This window comes from Nothoprocta perdicaria, unplaced genomic scaffold (genome assembly GCF_003342845.1).
Source record: "Nothoprocta perdicaria isolate Ctin4 unplaced genomic scaffold, notPer1 scaffold_0, whole genome shotgun sequence".
Classification (NCBI taxonomy): domain Eukaryota; kingdom Metazoa; phylum Chordata; class Aves; order Tinamiformes; family Tinamidae; genus Nothoprocta; species Nothoprocta perdicaria.
In genome coordinates, this window is record NW_020454092.1 from 18,368,388 (window position 1) to 18,386,440 (window position 18,053).

At 37.7% G+C, this 18,053-nt stretch overlaps 1 protein-coding gene across 3 annotated transcripts in view; it reads right to left on the reverse strand.

Moving 5' to 3' along the window:
* Nucleotides 1–18,053, reverse strand: part of USP24 (ubiquitin specific peptidase 24) — a 61,382-nt gene that overhangs the window by 32,971 nt on the left and 10,358 nt on the right. For 2 of the 3 annotated variants that reach the window (XR_003248579.1, XM_026034617.1), the window contains exons 2-15: nt 16,456–16,621; nt 15,434–15,501; nt 13,886–14,029; nt 13,150–13,272; nt 12,229–12,264; nt 11,567–11,632; nt 10,120–10,185; nt 8,788–8,862; nt 7,802–7,960; nt 6,421–6,535; nt 5,770–5,873; nt 2,487–2,594; nt 2,170–2,265; nt 1,862–2,023 (exon numbers count right to left, since the gene is read on the reverse strand). Coding sequence is in view for 2 of the 3 variants with exons in the window: in XM_026034617.1 (XP_025890402.1) it covers nt 1,862–2,023; nt 2,170–2,265; nt 2,487–2,594; nt 5,770–5,873; nt 6,421–6,535; nt 7,802–7,960; nt 8,788–8,862; nt 10,120–10,185; nt 11,567–11,632; nt 12,229–12,264; nt 13,150–13,272; nt 13,886–14,029; nt 15,434–15,501; nt 16,456–16,621 (1,488 nt within the window). In the remaining variant the exon portion in view is untranslated. Of the gene's footprint in view, nt 1–560; nt 606–1,861; nt 2,024–2,169; nt 2,266–2,486; nt 2,595–5,769; nt 5,874–6,420; nt 6,536–7,801; nt 7,961–8,787; nt 8,863–10,119; nt 10,186–11,566; nt 11,633–12,228; nt 12,265–13,149; nt 13,273–13,885; nt 14,030–15,433; nt 15,502–16,455; nt 16,622–18,053 lie in introns of all 3 variants that reach the window. The other variant, XM_026034627.1, reaches the window with a different exon arrangement.

Sequence of the window (18,053 nt, forward strand, 5' to 3'; positions counted from 1 at the left end):
CACATATGTGCATGCTCAACAAAGGATTAACAACCTGTTAGACTCCTAGATGCCTAAATGATTTCTCTTGATGCCCCATTTCAAAACACCAATCATCAGTTTGGAAGGCTTCAGTTACTTGTTCCTGGTCTCTTTCCAAGTGCACCAAGGGTGCCCTCCTTCCCTTTCCATAAGTAGCCCTTTGACACACATATATGATACTGCTGTCCTTATTATTAGCCCAAAGTGCCACCTCCTTGCAAGAAGGCATGCAAATTAAGTAGGGAAAAAAAAAGTAAAAAATTGGTTACAGCAGCAAGATGATAACCACCACCTTACTCAATTATGCAAACCCCGTGGAAGATCAAGGAGGCCTCTCAGGGCATAAAAGGACAAACATAATCAAAGGGGGACACTTATCGCTAGAGCAGAAATGATGAAMGGAAGAACCTAAAGTACTACAGAGGATTGAGAGAGAAGAAATTTGTGATTGGGGCTAGAAGGAGCCCTGTGATAGGAAGCAAAGGATATTTAAGCTGCATGTTGAAAAAGATCCTGCAAATTACAAAGCACCAGCCTACCTCATTGAAAGAAATGCTCATCACGTTTCTGGAAGGCTTCATTTTCTGTAAAGTTTGACCACACAAACCAGAACTGAGGGTTTTTTAAATTTATTTTTCCCCCCACAGAAGTGATGTTTGGTTTAAATATTGATGGCAATCAGTGAATCAGTGCCACCTACTTACTCAGAAAAAAATAAAGTAACTTCAGCCATACTGAAGACTCCCTCATTTGAGAGGAGTGTTCATGTACTGCCTTAATGTAACATTCCCTCTCACATTTTCTCTATGTCCCCTCTTATTTCTATTTCCCCTAATGCAAACAAATAAATGAGACATTTTTTTAAAAATCTGTTTTATGTTTACCACAGTCCCTTCCAGCCTGCAGTTAGTTTCAACTTTCCTTTAGTGCTCCCCACTGATAAGAGCCCTGCCAGAATGTTACTAAACTGAATGCAAGGACAGGAAAGCTGAAAAGAACAGAAGGAAGAAACAGCAAATTCTAAAGATACTGAGAATCCAAAGCTTGAAACCTGTAGCTCTAAACATATAAAACCAAACAGTGCTCAATATCAAGAAGGCAATGTACAATGACCTCTAAACCACTGAAGTCCTTTCCAGGTGCTGCAGAACAGGTAAAGCCTCATTTACCATAAGAGAAATAAATGCAGCCTTTACATGCCTTTTTCTTTACAGGCTTGTTTAAGACTACAAAAAGAAGGGAGCAGCATGCCTGAAGACCTCCAAAAAAACCAGTCTGCTACGAGAACAGTGCAGTACACAGTACAGGCAGCCTTTTAAGCCATGCATGCCTCTGCTGCTGCCAGGAAACATCTTCCTTTCTGTAGCTGCTTGAGCTAATTCTTTTTAGATGAAAAGTACAGGTATTTTAATAAAATACAAAATATTACAATTTAAATATCAATTTGCATTCTAAGACTCATTTAATGGACATGTCAGAAGACATGCTTTACTCTGAGAAAACCAATCTACGCTCTCACATGAAAGGGACAGTAAAGGTATGTCAGTATTTCAACTGTCCCTTTGCAAATTCTAACCTTGGCCCCATGCTGGTAGTTTCCAATAAACTGATCACTCCTTGTGTTGAAAATTTGTTTAAAACAAAGGCAAGAGACTTACTAAGAGTCTCATGGTCAACAGCTTGGCTCACACATAAGCCTATCCCTCTCAAGGACTCCCCAAGGTAAGAACTTACAGATGGGATGTGCAATTTGTGCATCTTGAAGAACAAAAGACAACATCAARGCAACATCAAGACTGGACAATTTTTGACTTTGAGAAAGGTGAAACAACCAACCAACCCTCTTAATATCCTCTATGCATTTGATGATGTAGCTCCTTTTGATTGTCTCTTTCACTGCATAGGCATCACTGAGGATTGTCAGATGTTCCTCTAAAGCCTGCTGAATAAGACTACAAGGTAACGCTGGAAGATGYGCCAGCTCCCAAAGCACCTCCAGAACCTAAAGGGGAGAAAAAACAAAACAAAACAAAACAACAAAAAAAAAAAAAAGAAGACAAGCTCAGTCACAGCACTTAGTAAATGCTAAGACATGAAGCCCTATGTTTTACTTAGGAGAAAAAGGTGACCTTATTTCATGTTCAATACCTTCCCAGTGGTTGTCTCTACCCGAGCTTCTCGACCAATGCGTCCTATCAGGCTCAACAGCTTCTGTCGCACTCTATCACTCTCTGTCTCCCAGCTCTGTATAGCAAAGATATAACATTCACTATAACAACAGCAAGAACCGTCACTCTTAAGTATCAAGGACACAGGAAAATATAATTTATAACTTTTTACTGCTGCACAATCAAAAAAAGACCTCCCAAAATATCATATAATTTATTATAGCTAAAAGATGCAGATATGCAAGTATTTCTCACTAATTCTCATCCTAACATAGAAAAATCCACGCTAAATTTTACCTTTTGGATAAGAACAAATAAATGATTCAGCTGATCAGAGCTGAACTTCACAGCAGCTGCAGCAATAATGGTATGTATGTTTTCAATCACAGTGGAGGACTGTCCTGACTGAAAAGAGAAAGGAGACACAAAATGGTAGTTTCGGTTTTAATCACAAAATTAATGAGAGATCTTCATACAGGCTTGTCCCGCTGTTCCTGTTAATGAGAAAGTGTAACAGTCTCTGGCACGTTAGCAATGGTAGATAAAAACAACAGACATTGCTCCTCATTCCAGCATCACGRAGGCCTTGAAAAGTAACTCTAAAGCACAACAGAGCAGGACAGTTTGCTAGTGTCCAGTGCAAGGAGCAAAACAACCACCTGCCACCCCTTCTGCAAAGCAACTAACTTTGTGCAAGTGCCGAGCACATCATTCTGAGCAGGCATGAAGGAGCTCAGCTCAACACGGAGGGGAATACAACAATTCCAGACCCATCCAGTAGGGATATACACCTCATACACTTCTACCCTTTAAATAAGAAAACAGGAAAAAAAAAAACAACCCTTGGAAAGAAATCTGCATTGTGAAAAATAAAATGGATTGTTCTGAAGACTCAAAAGTAGRATGAAAAGTACACAGCCCTCAGATGCAGTTTTTGGTTTATCAGCTGCTATCGGGTGTTACCAGCTGATGAGCCTGAAACACACACAAAAACAACAATATTTCAACAGGGAGCTAATGATCCTCCCTGAAATYGTCTAGCCTACCATGGTGGCCACTGTCCTCTATACTGCACATAGATTTCTCAAGACCATTCTTGAAAGCCAGTCATTAATTCTGTTTGCAAACATAAATGCCATCATCTTAAAACATCGCCAAGAAAGCACCATTTCCTTCACATAAACCCAAACTCTGGRTCTTGCACAAGTTTCACCATAATAAGTAAAATTTGACTTATTTCTTTAAATCCTGCAGCAATTAAATAATAACCCGCTTACCCCATGCCAGATCACTCAACTGATTCACTAGCAGGGAGACTTCATGACCGCTGCTCAGGGAGGGGAAGCAAAGTCTACGGTTCGGGACTGAGGACCCATGAAGGGAACATCTGCCAACAAATCCGTCCCACCTCTGGGGACAGAGACCTTCCCCCCAAGCACCTCCATGTTGTTCAGCACTGCCTGCAGACTGACGCCTAAAGCAAGAATTTAGCATTCATTTTAAGCATACAAGACAAAGCACGTTAACAGTCACATAAGACAGGAAGAAAACAAAGGAAAATTTTACTTGACCTTTATGTCTCTGCTTTTATTAGGACAAAATACGTTTTTTTTTTTTTAACATTAATGTTGCTTCTATGTTGGATTAGATTAACATTGGTTCCATAAATTTCTGTGCCTCAATATCTTCTTTCATTCCCTGCTCTGCTTTCATTCCTTGAGCTCCATGTTTCTGCCAGTAACCCTGGCAGTTCCCCTCCCAAATGATCATGAAATAGCAAATATAAGAAAAATTAGCTCAAATTAGAATATACAAAACTGCTTTCAATAATTGCAGGCAGGACTCAATGGCAGAGATATTTTCAATCCTAATACATTAGGCAGCTAACTGAAGGATGGAAATACCACTCAAATATAACATYCTCATCAAGGAACAGCCACAGAGAACGATAAAATCCCAAAAGATCCCGAAGTGAAAAAATTTTATCACAAAATAGATCACTATAAAGCAATCTAGCAGACACTGAAGAAAGTCTAACATGAAWTTCATCTGATAAAAATCAGGATGTAAAGTATTGGGTCACTGAAGACCCAAGCTGTTTCACTTAAATACTAAGTACCTGGAAGAGACAAAGGACCGTGAACCAATCCTGGTGCTCTAAGAGGGAACTTCTCTATTTTTCTAATCTGTGTGTTGTATAAACAGGTTAAATTCCATTTCTCAAAGACRTTACTCACAGAGTAACATTCCTTTAGGACTGAATCCTACCTCAACACTTTGTTTTGAAAAGACTTCAAGGCAGCGAGAGGCWATTTGTGCAGTTGGACAGGAGACAAATTTATAGGAAGTGACACTACAMAGCATAAGGCTGGACTCTCCATGAAGGATTCCCACTCCTATTCCAGGCCAGTGCCTAGGCAATAYAGACACCATTTTCATGACTTAACTAAGTTCACATATGGAGGGCTCCATCTCTGACTTTTTTAAAGAGAGCAACACAAAACCTCCTCCCACACTGATGGGAGCACCATGGTAACAACCGTCAGGAGGGGGAAGAAGCTGCATTTTATTAAAGCACACACACAACATAAGCTTGAATCATGCTTCAGCTCCATTTAGCAGCCAGGACTTTCTATCTTGCCTAAACATGCTACAGATCTGACCATCTCCAAAGAGTTTAGCTCAGAACTTCAGTATTTGGACAGGGAAGTCAACCATTTCCTGCACCGAGAGATTAAATTTCTCCTCAAAATGTCCAGATGACATTTGCATTAAGCATCCAAATCCCCYCCCCTATAAAGGGCTTAGCAGAACGTATATATGGTGAATGTGAAAAAAATGACTCGTCAGTCAGTAATATATATTTACAGGAAACTGAGTGGATACCCATACAGTTTGAGCCCACTCTCTTTACATACACMCTATGAGCTGCATTCAGATTTATACCTCCAGCCAGGATAATTAATATCCTTAGGACATGGTTGTTAGTCTAGACAATCTCTCTATCATCTATTTCAGGCCAACTAACTCTTATTCCAAGTCAAATATTTTTGCAACTCCCTTTCATTTGCTGCAAAGAATAGAATTTCATCCATAAGATTTCCAAAAGAAAATGTAAGGTTTAAGTTGTGTTACTTGAGTTTGTCAGAACAGTTAATTTTACAAAGTAAAAAAAGAATTAGAAAAAAAGAATTTCTTCGCATTAACATACGGCAAATAAATCTCAACATGTCCACTTTGCAATGGAGATGCCTATACAATAAAACAAGAATTTGTAACACTACATTATTTGCTCAATGTCTTAATATACCAGAAGAGAAACCTCCACTAAGAATAAAAAGAATATATACTATATTAGGATGTTAGCAATACACAACAGATATTTAAATGACATTTCAGCAATTAAAAAGCATTTTAATAATAAAAAAGCTTTCATTACAAGAGATTACAATCAACTTGCTGTGGATATAACTTGGTATGTGCCCAGGAACACACATGCTGGATGTTAAGGAACTTGGTAGCACAAAGTGTGCAATTTTGTAATGTGGCCTAAAGCATCCGCCTAGTATTTGTAGCTTACCTGTATTCTCCAAATTTTAGTGAGCTCATCTAAAGACAATTTACTGCCCAGCAGTTCAATAATTCCCTTTATACGATCACAGTATTGTGCTTGGTCTATATTACCTATGAAACAAGGAAAGGCATCTGGATTAATATTTTAAAAGAGTATTAAAAACACTGAACACATAACAATAAACCAGTTATTTTAAAAAGGACAAGAACAGAGCTATCTTCATCTGAATGTTCTTTATCTATTGTTACAGATAGATCCCTCAGTCTAAAGAAAGAACGAGCAGCCTCTTCACTTTTAGCTTATAATAGTTCATTCATCTGAGAGTACTTCACACCTGTATGGTTTTACTGCTTGAAAAAAGAACTGTTGTCTTCTTTCTAGGGGCTAACAATAGAAAGAGAGAACAGGAAAAAAATGGCATAGAGAACCTAWGATATTTGCAAATCTAGATGTTAGTAGCAACATTTGCAGTGTTTTTCTCACTCTATTTTGATGATGAGAAAACCTTTGAACGCTTTTGTTATTAGTGTTCCATTAATTTATATATACAGATATATAAATATTAAAATCATATACATTAAATATAAAAGCATAGACTAACTTTTAAAATTGAAGATAGTCAAAGCACATGTCAAAAGTCTTTATGGATTTGCTTACCTTCCAGAGCAATTGACAGGACAGAATTTTCTACTAGCCAGTTCAGTAATCTGTCTGTATCTATGGCATTCTTCACAGATTTTGATACAGTGCTGTCTTCTATTAATTTGGTTACCTAGGAATTGCAAAACATGATTTTTCTTATGACGTTCCCTACATACATTATACAAACAAACATTGAACTACATTCAAGAAGTCTATTTAATTCTCTATGAAGCTTAAACGTAAGTCCTTTTGAGCACAGGAAATTTTTTTTTTAAATTTTTTTAAAGAATGAGTCATTCAAAGGCAAATTTCTAACCAGAAGCATTTTTTTGGCATCATGGCATTATCATGCAGCAGGTTATTAGTCCTATTCTGATACAGAAAACATGGCCTGTACTGCAAATTTTTTTAGCTGTTCCAGAAGTGGGTTATGTCAGGCTTCTGACTCTGACACTCAAATTAGTGCCCTATTTTTTACTCAGTGTGGAACTGATACATRCTCCTCTCTCTAGGGAAAAAGCTAGAGAAAGCACATTTCTGCTAAAGCTTTTAAAAGCTGCACTTTAACTTCACCAAGGATGCCCAATATTTATGACTAAGAACCAAAGAGCATTGAGGTTTAGCATCTCCATTTTTCCTTAAAGAGAAAAAACAAAACCAAACAAAATAAAAGCCCAAAGAGACTCAAAAATACTTTACATCTCTGGAAAAACATTTCTTGGGTGCATTATTAGTTCCAGAAGGATGAGATAGAGATAAATGCAGGCAACCAAGCAAACAACCTGTACTCCCCTGAAAATGTTTTCTTCTGTTCTGAAAAGCCTAGCCCAAAGAGCCCTGGTCTATAAACTAAGACTTCTGTGTACTACTATAGTGTCTACGTAACCACAAAGAAAAGTAATTACATAGTGTGATCACCTGATGCAATTTGACTGAGAACACCAATCCAGCATTAAATCTCATGAAATATCATTCATTTCATTCATTTTCATTTCAATTTGAGAAAAGGAAGAAAGAGATATGCTAAAGGATTCTCCGAATTGTCAAAGTGATATTGAAGTGAATTCTCATCAACAGTATAGGCTACTGCTTATAAATGAATTTGAAATTGCAGTTTTTAAATAAACTTCACATTATATTTGGATGTTTTTTAATTGGGAGAGCAAAGTTCTTGCGCTGGCTACTAATACTACAATGTCATCTTCATTTCTTATGGTATTTATTAGGAACTCTGGCTTGCTAAGGCAATATAATTTGCTAGGAAACATGCCAAACCCTTGTTTTTAAAGTTATGGTTTTGATGATTTACTAACAGCCCGTTTCAGATGCACACTGCCACCAACACTCACACAAAAAGCAAACTTACTTCTTTGAGGGAATTCAAAAGCAAACTTACTTCTTTGAGGGAATTCATTTTTGCACTGAAGTGAGGAGATTTTAACATGCGCAGCAGGATGTCCAGCCGCAAGTCATCTACTGCAGTTACCAGATCAGGTTGGAAGCGCATGCACAGCAGCTTGATACCAGACAAGAGCTCAGGGATACTCACTAGTCTCTGTTTAAAACAGCAAATAATAATAAAGAAAGGATAGAGGCATTACTACTTTTGCTTTTCGTTTGCAGGCGTCAGTGATTCACAAAGAGAAAGAACAGGTTTAGTGAACCAATACAGGCTTAAATTTAAAAATGCAATACTATGGATATCTCAAAGTTTATATTCTACCCTTAGAAATTGTAGGGCACATTTGGAAGTCACAAGGTAATAAAATCTCTGGTTAAGATGGATGGATTCTCTTGGTATAAATTCAGTACTCTAAATTGCCTCTCTGCAGATGTGTAACCATTGCATACTTTACAGTACATATTCCTAAGCCTAAAGGGTCAAAACTAGAAAATTTATTAGAAATGAATGTTAAATTGGATCTAATGCATTATGTAGTCACAAATTCCATTGAAATTGTACCAAAAACTAACAAACAATTAATGCACCAGTTATTTTTCCAAAAGCAGTTTTAAACTTACTAGAACCAACACAATGCACACGAGTTATTAGAACTACCAGATATCAAATATCTTCATGTCAACTAGAGAAGTGGGCATTCAGTGCACTACACAAGTAGACCTACAAAAAGCTATCTGATAATCAGTGTGGAAAGTATTTTAAAAAGGTCATATAACACCAGAAATCCACTGAAGAGAATTTAGTATGATATCCAGTAAAAGCAGGGTTGTTACTCTTCAATATTTCATGCTATGTCATTCAGTGATAATTCAGAACAGGCTGTATTGGTATCAGTGAAAAGGAAGGTATTTTCTAGTCAGTATTGTCAGCATTTCTAAGACATAGAGTTCTTCCTAAGCATATGAAACATACAACATTACCTTATCTTTCAGATCCTTCTCTTCTACATTCTGTACATATTTAATCATTTTGTGAATGACTGGATCCAGCATGGGCTAAAAAACACAGAAAAAAAAAATAAAGACAAGCATTTTATGCTTCCTGAAACCAATTACATTACTCAGATGATCTGGCTGCAGTAGAATGAAATCCTTAGCTTGAAGCTCACAATTATCTTGGGCATAAAGCAACACATGCAAATATATGAACTATCTTGCCAAATAGGCCCAGGAAAAAAATGCAATTAGAATAAGAAGCCAACTTCAGACCATTACAATACAGACTAAATGACCTTTCAAAATGCACTAAATATTAGACATGTAGCCCTTTTTGATTCTGGTGGCTTATTCCTGATTTCCTCTCCACATACAGAATATACTAAATTGGTAGTTCCTAAATTGGTAGTTCTTATAGGCAAGTAGTTCTTATAGACATGCAGTCCTGAGCATATCTACGCATATACATAGATCATCAGATTTTTTTTTCTGTACCAGATTTTTTGTGGTGAAAACTCTCAGAACGATGTGCTAGATGTAAGCCAGAAATTTAGGAACAAAATTCTTCTACCAAGCTAGATTTTCCCTGTACTTTGCTTTGGTATGGATTACTAATGGCAGTGGCCTAACTTTTCTCTCTTGAAGTTATAAATAAGAGAATAAAGATATTTGTGCTTAGAAAAATGAACTGGAACCTTGTCCAAGTCCTCTATCCATCACCCTCAGAATATGCCATGAAATTCCAGTGGAGCTTTCTACCTTCTTAAGGTTTTCAATGAGCAGCTTWATTTTTTGTTTAGTGGTGACTAAACTTGTGGCTGTGGCACCCATGGTACCTCCAGTCTCCTCCTAAATTTGGTTCCTAAACCAGTAAGCAAAGGTTTCTTTCCTCCATACAATATTTCACATGGCCTTGCTCCTTTTCAAAGATTGAGCCTCCTGGTTGTGAACTCTATCTTGTGAGCAGCTGTGTGCTCTGCCTTGCAAACAGCGAGGTTCGAATCCAGCCCCAAAACACAAGCTGGACATTCATCCAAAATAGGCATGCTTAAAATGTTTTGTATGCTTTATGCAACATGTGTTCTGAAGGCTTTCAAGATTAGTCACCACTTTCACACCTCCACAGTTTTTAATCAATTTTCAGTCCTTTTGTTTGATTTTTCAAACGCCTAGGACAAAAAGAACAGGTTCCATATAGTTRCCTTTTTAATATTATGCTGAGACAACTGAAAGCCCTCTCTAAATCTCAAACTACTACACCACATGTTTCAAGGCTTTGCTATTTGCTGAAAAGCATTCATAACGAAGGCAATTTACCTGCACTACGGAAGAGTTGAGATATTCTGCACAAACTCCAAATGGCTGAACTAATGCAGAGATTGCCTGAAAGAAAGAGAGCAGTTTAAGGGTAGATAAGAGGTCTTTCCAAAACTAGTGATCTATGCCTCAAAAGGCAAATGCAGGTGAATAAATATTTTCTATCTCACATCACAACCTTCAGTGTCCTGTTATCAACTGACAAGAAGCTGCATGCCAGAATCAACAAGGCAAGGTCCAGAAAAAAAAAAAGGTTTACTCTATGGYACACACTATGTACCATATATTTTTGCTCAAAATAAAAAGTGTCTTTTCATTTTTCACTAGTCTCAGGCCTTTCATCACTCTCTTAAATCYCAGTCTAATCATGTTTCAGCCATAAATAGACAAAATGGACACATCACATTTGAGTTGTTCTCTACGGCACTGACAAATGTGAATACAACATGTAGGTGAAAAGTTATATGATGAATTTCTTTCCTGAAGTATTAAAGTACAAGGAAGTGTTTGCAAGTACGTCACATGTGTTAAGATTTCTTCAATACACAGTTTTCAAGTGATATCTATTTTCAGGATATTAAGAGTTTGAAGAYACTCATTCACCAGTACAGCACAATTTGTGTCCTCCTCACAAAAGGTAAAGGACTATAAAATTGAGTGTGACACTGCAATCAAAAGCCTAAATTAAGTTATGCTGAATAGAACTTTCCTCCTAAATATGAAGTTATTGGTCACTATAGAAAGTCAAAGTTGGAAGATTAAGATTGAATTTCCTTATTCTGTCATGCTCACATACGAGCTTCTCTCTTGAAGTGGCAAATATCAACACACGATAAAGAAAGAAGTTTTATTCTCTCCAAATGGCAGTTCACTGAAAACAGATTAGGGGCTGATCCTAAGTTACACTGGCTTTCCTTTAACTTTCTTATTCTCCAAGACTTCAAAGAAAATAAGTCTCCTGGTTATATATTAGGAAGCTAAAAACAAGAAGTTATGCTTTGCCATCAAAAAATTCCTTAAAATTGTTAAACTAGTCATTTTTTAATRCAGTTCTTGAGAATTTGCTTAGGATTAGACAGTGTCTGGCTTTCTAAGAGATTATTTTCCTAAACAATTTCACACTTTTTCTCAAAGCTCTAGAAATTACTTAGCTTAGACATAAATGCAACTACAGTTAAACAAAAATGTGAGAACATATCAGTGAATATACAGAGACACTACCTGATTGACACCCTACTGAAAGTCACCTGGAAAGGTACAGTAACCCCTCCTCTTTTCTGCAAAGTCCCAAAACCTCCTTAGTGACAACCTCATCTCACTCCAGTGTGACAACACTTCTCCTGCTCTCTGTCTGGGTATTTCTCTGCTATCAAACTAAAAGTTAGGAGCACTTTCAAGAGGGACACTACTGATTCTTCACAAAGATATTCACAGAAGATGAACATACCCCAAGTTCAATATCTTCTGAATTGAGTTTTGACTGAATTGCTGAAAATCCACCCAATTCTGCAAACTGAAATGAAAGAAGCAGCGTTACATCAGTGAGCTACAATATTTCATCATTTAAGTATGCTTTTATATTAAATATTTCATGAAGAATGCTTGGCCTGCTAGCGCTAGCAAGTATCCTTTACTGTAGAACACTGCATTTAACACAAGCTTTGCATTTTCCTGAGAACTCCAGGGCACACCTGGGAATGCAGTGCATTACACTTGGGTACTAATTTCAACATCAAGCTAGAAACTCCATCTCTGCTAAAAATGGGTATGGGGGAGAAAGCTGGATCCATTTAAAGTGGCAGCTGAGTGGCCCAGCACATCTCACCAGGGGACATCATTGCAGCCTAAACTGAGCTCTGGACTTTTCTTTGGTGCTAGCTATCTCATTAGTGCAAAGATGAACAAGGGAGRAAGCAGCATCCTCAAAAATGTATTTCCTGCAAGGCCCTTTCCTTCTAAGCAGGGAGCAGGAATAAAAACAAATTACTTTCTGTGGYTGTCATTCTCTAAGAGAGGGAAAAACAAGAGGAGGTGGAAAAAGGGGGGAATTATTATCTCTCAAGAATAATAAATTCAAATCACGATTCTGCTGGGTACACATTTACCTACCCTGTTCACCAGATCCACCAGCCACCCATGAGGTTCCTGAACAATTAAAACATTAACAAATTAGTAACTGCAATATCAGCACTAAGCTTTTGTCTTCTGAAAAGGAGATTTGGACTGATATACCCAGCTCATTAATCCACACCTTAAATGTATACACTATTACTTCAAAGAAAACACAGTAATGTGTTTATACCAACTCCTTTACGGAGTCTGCAGCTGGAGYCCTGGGATGTTCTCATTAGCATCACCCTTTTTTGGGCTCCGCTTGACATCGCTGACCATGTGCTGTGGCAACAGGACTTACAAGCAACTATATTTATAGCACATGAGCAGCATGGAACACTACAAAAAAACCTGTCCCAAAGCAGCAGATGTGAAATTTTGTTTCTCAGAGGTGAAATTTTGTTTCTATGGCCACTACTTGTTTCTTGAAGGAGGGACAAACAGCAGTGAAGCTCCTTTTTTAAACCCACCCATAGGGAACAAATGTGACAAGACAGTGCAAACCTCAAAACCAGCTCTGTGCCACTATGTTTAAGTTGAAGATATTCTATCCAACCCTTGGGTGTCAGGAATGCTTGAATTCTCTGGAGCTATTAACAAAGTCAGTACAGCCAGGGAATACTGATACACTTGGAACTATCTCRGTCAGTTCATATTCAACAGCAAAACAGACGCAGTCCTCAGATACAACAGATCTATCTGKCTGACTGGTGTGATATTTCAGATAGAAAATGCACCCATTTAYAAATCTGTTCTCCAATAGAGAACTGAGGCAAAAGCTCCAGAGAACAACAAAAATTCTWTTCTAATACATTCAAGATCTGCTTATCATTTAAACTTTCCTGAGTCATAAATGCTTACTATCCCCAGAAATATTTTCTAAAGCACAGATCTGCCCTAAAAACGGCCAACACTCACCTTCTGAAAAGTGGATATGGGCGAGACAGCATGCATATTGCCCTCCCCGAAGACCTCTGCCCAATTTCTCTGGCATACCTTCATTCGATTCTTGAAGTGATATTCATTGTCAGGGTTAAATGCCTTTAAAGAAAAGCCCATGGTAATGAAAAGAATGGTTTATGTTGGTCTCAAAACATATATTTTTTTSACTCGAACATTCCGCTGGTTGGCAGCTAAAATTCTAGCAAAAAATAAGTAGTTTAACAGATGACCCATTCTTCTGTCTCTCAATTCTCATTGTCTAAATACCTTGGAAGATATAATTCTGTATACACAATATCCATTCTCCACACGATTCAGAAGTTAAAGACAAACTCAAAGTACTGGACAACAAAAATGAATAGTGAAATAGTTTTAAAAGAGCTCATTTACAGAAGTTTTAAGCAGCATTCACCCCTTAAGGAAGTGGACACTGGATGCTGAATATCTGGAGCAAACAACAGCTGCAGATTCTATGTCAACATAGCATGATGTGCATAGGTAGGAAAAGCAGCAGCAATGTGAATATTAGATGCCAAATACCTGAACACTGCATACAAAAATACTGAGTATTATTTACGACAATTACTACTAGCAACTTTTAGATTTTGAGGATGTTYACTCTAATTAGTGTATTTGTTTTCCATACTACTTAACCAGATCTCTGAGCACAAAGCCCTGTCATTATTAGAAACTGCATGAGAGAGACAAATACCATTGTAAGCACACCGAGCAAGCCCACAGGAATAGGATCTTGCTTTACTCTTTCTGCAACCAGGTCTACCAGCAGCATGAGCATGTTGTAGATTCCTTCATGGATTTCCGTTCCCCATTTGTGAACAGCACTGGATGTCAACAGCTACCAAAAAAAAAAAAAANAAAAAAAAAAAAAAAGGATAATTATTGAATCTTGAATGCAATCACTTAAAAAGATCAACTTCAAAAACTTACTGTTTTTGGAGCAAATATTTCCTCAGAATATAGTAATCACTGCCTGGTGCATTACTTTACATGTTTTCCCTACCCTCATTGTTTAGGTATTAATTTAACTTGTTAATTCACTGTAGAACATATTAAATAACAATTTATGACAAATAAAATGAAGAATCAAAACAAACCATTTTCCACTTCCACTAGCTATTAAAATTGTAAATTTTGCAAGGCTCAACCAATATGCAACTAATTTGTTTGCAGAACGAGTGCACAGCTGTTAAATCTTCAAATTAGTGCACCACAAAGCTGCATCAAATGAACTTTGAGCAGGTTTTTTGTTTGTGAGCAAACAAAAAAAAGAGCTTTTTTCTCTACTATGAAGTACTTAATTACACTTTCACACCTGATGAAATGTGTTCTTGAACAATTACATTGGACCAAATTTAAAGAGAACATTAAGTTCCTACCTACAGGCATAATGATTGCTGGTTGTATGTGAGCATTAGCAAGTCTTTATAGTTAAAAAAGCACAGCATGTCAAATACAACTACTGTTTGCACCATTTCAAAACATAATATGATATTAGGCTCAATAACTGGCTTGGAAATATTTAAGTCAGCACATTCTAAAGGCAGGTTTCTACAGACTCTACTTCTAGAGGAGTCAATCTACACTACTTAATGTGCAGAAAATACCAAGTGATTTGAAAGCCTTATATGCAATATCATTAGTCTAACAGCCAAACAGGGTAAGAGATTCCATTGCCTCCCCCTTTTATTTTGGGGTCTTTTAAAACTGTATATATTTAATGTTCACACATGTTGTTTAACAAGTGAGAAAGAAACTTTGGGAGAAGCCAAAACATACAATAGTGGGAAGCACATTGGCTTGGAGATCTTCAGAGAGAAATTTCAAAATAACCCAGACACGAATAACTATGGAAGCACACAGRGCATTAAGTACTGAGGGCRAGGGTAAAATCTAAACAGGTGATGAAAAGRGGTCAGAATTTAGCAACCCTCCAAGGAAGGAACAAAAAGAACAGTCAGAGGAAGCCTGCTATTAATGGCTGTATCCAGATTCTTTACACCTGCCTTTAGGCTCCAGTAACAGCTATAGAGAAGATAATAAAGTAGTTGACGTGTATGCAGCAAGTGCAGAACTGGGCCTTAAGAGTTTGATGATTTTTTTCATTTATTTTATTTCTTTATTTTATTTTATGAGAATGCACTCTGTGGTGACCACAGTTTCTCAAACATTTATCAGTCTGGAACATAATACCCAGCTTCCACCACAAACAAGTCAAGCACAAACTGGTTTACCTCCTTACCTTTTTAAATGCTTCAGGCATGCATCTGTCCATAAATCTCTTGCAATTCTCATCAGAATCAGCAAGACCTTTACAAAAAAAGAAGGGCAGTATATGTTTTAGGAYTACTTCAAGGAGCTTATTTTTAAGTTTTTGGAAACACCAAAACACCAAGCAACATCACCAGCAAAAGTCCTGTAGTTCACACACAACCAGCATCACACTTCTTCAGGCACAAAAGAGTGTCAGTGAAAATAACTTCCCTTTTAGAATATTCAGAAACTTCTTATTTTTACATTTTACAACTTGCTCAAGCATGACTAGCATTATAAATATTTATCCCTTCAAAGTTTATAACTTTTACCAGCTTCACATAATTTCTCATGTTTCACACCCCGCTCCGAACCAAACCCACATACAGCCCTGAGAACACAACACATACGTGGTGGTTTTAGTTTGCTTTTTTCTTTTTAACTTAACAACTTGCATTGTTCAAAACAGATTATAACCTCCGTTTAGTCTGCCTCCAGGCATGATGGAAAAACTACCTTGCAATCATTATCCCATGAGTTGGGCATGGCGCCTCCGTAATGCACTTAACCCTCAGCCAAAGTACTGAACACTGAAAAATCAAATTCAAGTTTAATGCAGTATAAGCTTTTCACCAGGGAAAAAACAACCAGTTACACAAGCTTGGTGGAGCATGAATGTAGATGACAGCTTGTTTTTACTAATGGAAAATAACCAGCACAATCAAAAAAAGGCTCCAATTTATCTCTGAAAAACAGCAACTCCTACAATTGTAAGAACATAAAGAAACATGTGGTCCATTTCTTCTAAAAAGCTAAAATAAACAACTTCTTAGAAAAAGAGACTGACGTTTTTCAGTGTTAGGTATAGTTCACTGTTAGTGACTTACAGAGATACAACCATTTCTCAGGGTGCTGTGTAAACAACTGCAAAGTGGATGTGAAAGCAGAGCTGCCCGCTAAGCTGCCTATAAAATCTTTTGAGCAGATTCTTTTTGCATGAGCAGAACTTACCGAGTCTTGCRAGATACGTGGACGCAATTAGGCACTTGCCTAGAGACTCTTCCCGCTTATACGGTATGGACCAGTGATCTGTTAAAACTCTGCTCTCCAGTTCATATAAGTTGGTCGTTGGGAACTCGATACCTTCGCCAGAGCAATTCCCATTTTCATCGTTTTTCTGTGAATAAAAAGATGTCAGGCAATTTTTATCTTTCCTAGACACTTTAAAGGATTTAGTAGCTTTGGAAAAGAAGGCTATGCCTATAACAAGCATGTCAGATCCTCACCAACCCTGCGGCTGCTTGTGTTTTACAAAGCAGAAACTGATATTTCAATTTCTATGGAAGGGATTACATACCTTTATATATTTCCTGTAGGTGATAACCACTGTGTTTACATGGCTAATTGCTAACTAATTGCCTATTTACATGGCAAATCCTTTTCCTTCACATAACAGATTCTAGACTGAAGTGATAACTGCTTCTAGTCCCTGTGGGGCTGTAGAGTATAAACCCTGATCTTCACAGAACTCCCCACATTAATCCCTTGTTCAGCAGCTGCTGGAAAATACAGAATAGTTCATTCCAAGAYAGACCAATCTGATCATCCTCTCACCCCATTAAATTTAAAAAAAAGGACGATGAATCGAGTACATTTGGATAACTAGYTAATAAGAAAAAGTATTCCAAGAAAAAAATATATCTTAAATGTAGCTGACAAGTAGACTACAGTCGTCCTCCTTCTGTAGCCAGACTGAGTTGCTGGAAAGCATTCGGGGAGGCAGATGAGGGGAAAAGGAAGCAGGAGCAGCTCAGCATTACCAGCTCCTTCACTGGTGCCACTGAAGAGCAGCTATTTCTGTGCACAGACACAACACAAAATTAGCCCCACATTCCTCGTGAAGTGCCACACGAGGCAACTGTCYCAGTAGTACCAGGGAAAAGAGGAGGCTGGGCAGACAAGTCACCTATTCCTTCAATTTTAACCTCATTTTGAGGCTAGCTACCCCATGTGCAAAGAGTTCCCATGTACTAGGTTTTCTCAGTCTTCAAAACAACAGGAGGAAGCCAAGCAGGAGGAAGGACAGACTGTTTGGATCAGGACTGGCAGCAACTGGGAGCAGCTGTGAGAGAAAGAAGAAAACAGAAGCGCGGTGGCAGTAACAAGATCCCACGAGGAGAGAAGCCAGGAACACGAAGGGAGGAGGAACAAGCAGGAAACRCATTCAGGTGTGAAAAACAGCATCAGGAAAGCGAGTGCAGCAATTAGAGAGGAATAAACCAAGGGAAATCAAATAAACTCAAGAGGAAGCCGTATGCAAAAAATGCAGTCAATCCACACAGAGAAGGGTGTTCCTGGTTTCCTCACTACACGTGCCACTTGAAGCATTAGACACGTATATTAAAAAGTCAACACTTCATATTCACTTTCATAATGATTAAAAAACACTAACCCATAAGCATCAATTGCATCAAGTCCATCCTATAAAATTTGATGGTGCAGGAGACYGCAGCACACAGCATCCGGGCTTAATAACCTGCCTGTAAATCAGCATTAATATTTATAGAAATGGGATATAAAATAGTAGTCAGAACTGAAAGCCCATTGAT